At 39.5% G+C, this 2,870-nt stretch overlaps 1 protein-coding gene across 1 annotated transcript; it reads left to right on the top strand.

Annotated features, from left to right (window-relative positions):
• The first annotated feature begins 202 nt into the window (after positions 1 to 202).
• LOC139151370 (N-acetyllactosaminide beta-1,6-N-acetylglucosaminyl-transferase-like) lies at positions 203 to 2,445 on the top strand. Its single transcript, XM_070724104.1, has 2 exons — positions 203 to 409; positions 737 to 2,445. Exon 2 carries the CDS (start codon positions 958 to 960, stop codon positions 2,350 to 2,352), a length of 1,395 nt encoding a protein of 464 aa, XP_070580205.1. The 5' UTR covers positions 203 to 409; positions 737 to 957; the 3' UTR covers positions 2,353 to 2,445.
• Positions 2,446 to 2,870: the final 425 nt, after the last annotated feature.

The following is a 2,870-nucleotide window of genomic DNA, read 5'->3' as shown; positions in this document are numbered from 1 at the left end:
TCTGTTTTTGATGATCGGTTTCCGTTGCTGGGAGAATAGTCAAGGAGACTCAGCCGGCGAATACCGCACCGAGAGGAATTCTTTAAGATCAACACTGAGTGGAGCGATCCGTGAGTATTTGAATACCGATGGGCCAAACGGAAACGTCTGATTTATACTACCGACAATAATTCACGTATCGGCTTCTACACACAGACACTCCGTCAGTCAGTCGTACCAGCATCGTGTGATGTACAGTGGGAGTCTGCCGGAGTAAGGTGGTGTGCATATACGTCTGTGTTTATGTTGGTTCTGTTGTGATTTCATAAACAGGACGTTAAAAATCACGAAGGAAGTCCGACACTGCAATCGAAGTAGTGCTCCCTTTACAGTATCAGCATTCAGGGTACGAGGATTAAACCTCTAACAGGTGAGTTGAATGCAATACTAGAAATCAATATGGCCGACCATTACTGGGCAAAGTCCACTCTGTGTGAAAAGAGTGTTGATTTCTGATCCAAAAGCATAACATGTTTGGTTTGAGATTAATATTATTTTTATCTCTTTGTGTAGAGTCAGATGTGGACATAGAACCATGAGTAGAATAGCTCTAGAGTTTTGCTAACACTCAATTTAACTCCATATCTTGACTTGATTGCGACAAAGACTAACCTTACATATAGCAGTTGTATTATATCCAATACTTGACACAAGCTATAACTATTCATAACCTTGATCTATTGGCTTTCGAATACAGCAAAGAAGGACAACAATCAACAAGCCGAATCAATACTTTCAGAGCGTCATCATCACCGACGACGATAAGACACAACGCTAGCCCTCACACAGGTCAAATTAATCACTACGTGGGCGTCATCGCCACCGGTGAAGTCCACAATTGTCTGTTAGTACCAGCATGGAGCTCCTACTACCTCCATGTTGTAAATGGTGATAAAGTGAACTTCACACCAATATAGGATGAATCGGACACTCTACGGGAACATAATGAGTTGCCGCGTTAGGCAGATACGTGGAGGATATGTGGCAGTACTGTCCCTAAGCGTCATGGTTCTTCTGTTCATGTTGATGAAACAAAAGAACATCGATGGAGTAGCTGCATATGGGAGCCATGAAGATGTAGAAGATTCGCGCCGGCAATCCTTGAAGGCTTTCCTTTCAAGCGACAACACTACCTGTCGTGACCTAACAAAAGGTCATATCTCGTCCCAGAAAAATGTGCAACTCGCTATGGCCGAGTTACAAAAACACTTACTTCCAGATACAGCGTTTGTACACTTGACACAAAATTGTACACAATTTGCAAACGAAGGTGGATATACAAATAAACAAGTCACCAAGGAAGAAGAAGATTTTCCTCTAGCGTTTGGTATTATTATGTATAAATCAGCCCAACAAGTTGAACAGTTACTTCGAACAATTTACAGACCACACAATATTTACTGCATTCATGTTGATAGCAAATCGTCAGGAGAACTTCACAAAGCTATGCAAGCGATCAGTTCCTGCTTTGATAATGTGTTCATAGCTTCCAAATCAGAAAGAGTTGTGTGGGGATCAATGAGTATAGTACAGGCAGAAATGCATTGTCACGAAGATGCCCTGGAGAGAAATAAAAAATGGAAATATTTCATCAACTTAACTGGCCAAGAATTCCCACTGAAAACGAATCTGGAAATTGTGCAAATTTTGAAAACATTCAATGGACAAAATGATATCGCTACTGGTGGTGAACCATTCTTCTTCAGGGTCAAGTTTAAACACCGCGTCTTATTTGATTACATGGTGATGACGCCACTTTTCAAAACAGAACCCATTCCTGGCAACATAAGCCTTCACAGAGGTGAATTGCATAGCGCCCTCACACGAGACTTCATCGCATATCTGCATTCAGACGAGCTCGCCATAAAATTCTATGATTGGGTACGCGACACAAGAATACCAGATGAAACGTTTTATCAGAGCCTTTCCTATCTCCGCGAAGCACCAGGTGGACCTGGTCCAAGGAAAATATTAGCACTCGTTTCAAGAGCAAAGAATTGGAAACCGCTTGGTCTGCCATGCCATGGTAAATATGTGAGAAACGTTTGTGTATTTTCCTGGAAAGATCTACTTTGGCTTCAGAGTCGTCCACAGCTTTTTGCCAATAAGTTTCACATCAATGATGATGCACTGGTTTTACAATGTTTGGAAGAAGAAATTAACCACAGGACATTGCATCCAGTAAAGCTTAACTTTGAACTCTATGAACATTTCGTTGAGAATCGTTACTGGCCTGATACAATGAATCAATGGTACTTCATAGACATGAGCGGTGACGTCATATTTGTCCGAAAAGCTAGTTATTGTATTTGATGTTTGTTTATTTACTTTTATACGTGACGTATTTGACATATAAAATGTTCTAACGGGGAATAATTAAAAATAAATGATTGAATTTATAAAAAGAGTAAAGAGTTGTAAGAATAATTATTCTCCGCTGCGGCAGTATCATCATCTAGACCCTTTGACGACGAAAATGATAATAAGAATTAATAGATTGCAAAGTGATATACAGACAAGGGACAATAAGCTGCGACTAAGACTATCATTGCAATATTTTGAAAAAAAGTATAATGAATTTATAATTTCAATTACTTTGAATTCATCTATTACATCAGAACCTAAGACCAGATCTATGCTTTATAGTAAAGAGGTGTATTAACATAATGCGTTCGATGCATGTATATTTCAAGATTCTTACACCTGGCATTACCTGCAAGGTTTAACTATCAGTACACCCTTTACCAGCAGGACCCTAACTTACTCAGCTGTGACATATGATGTCTATTTCTCTTCATCGTAATTTGTGCAACTTTGTTATTAATGAGAAT

The sequence above is a fragment of the Ptychodera flava genome, chromosome 2 (assembly GCF_041260155.1).
Source record: "Ptychodera flava strain L36383 chromosome 2, AS_Pfla_20210202, whole genome shotgun sequence".
Lineage (NCBI taxonomy): Eukaryota > Metazoa > Hemichordata > Enteropneusta > Ptychoderidae > Ptychodera > Ptychodera flava.
Note: the sequence above shows the minus strand (reverse complement) of the source record. Positions and strands in the feature narration are given on the sequence as shown.

Coding starts and splice junctions, on each gene's coding strand:
- LOC139151370 (XM_070724104.1), top strand. CDS start 958: ATGAATCGGACACTCTACGGGAACATAATGAGTTGCCGCGTTAGGCAG.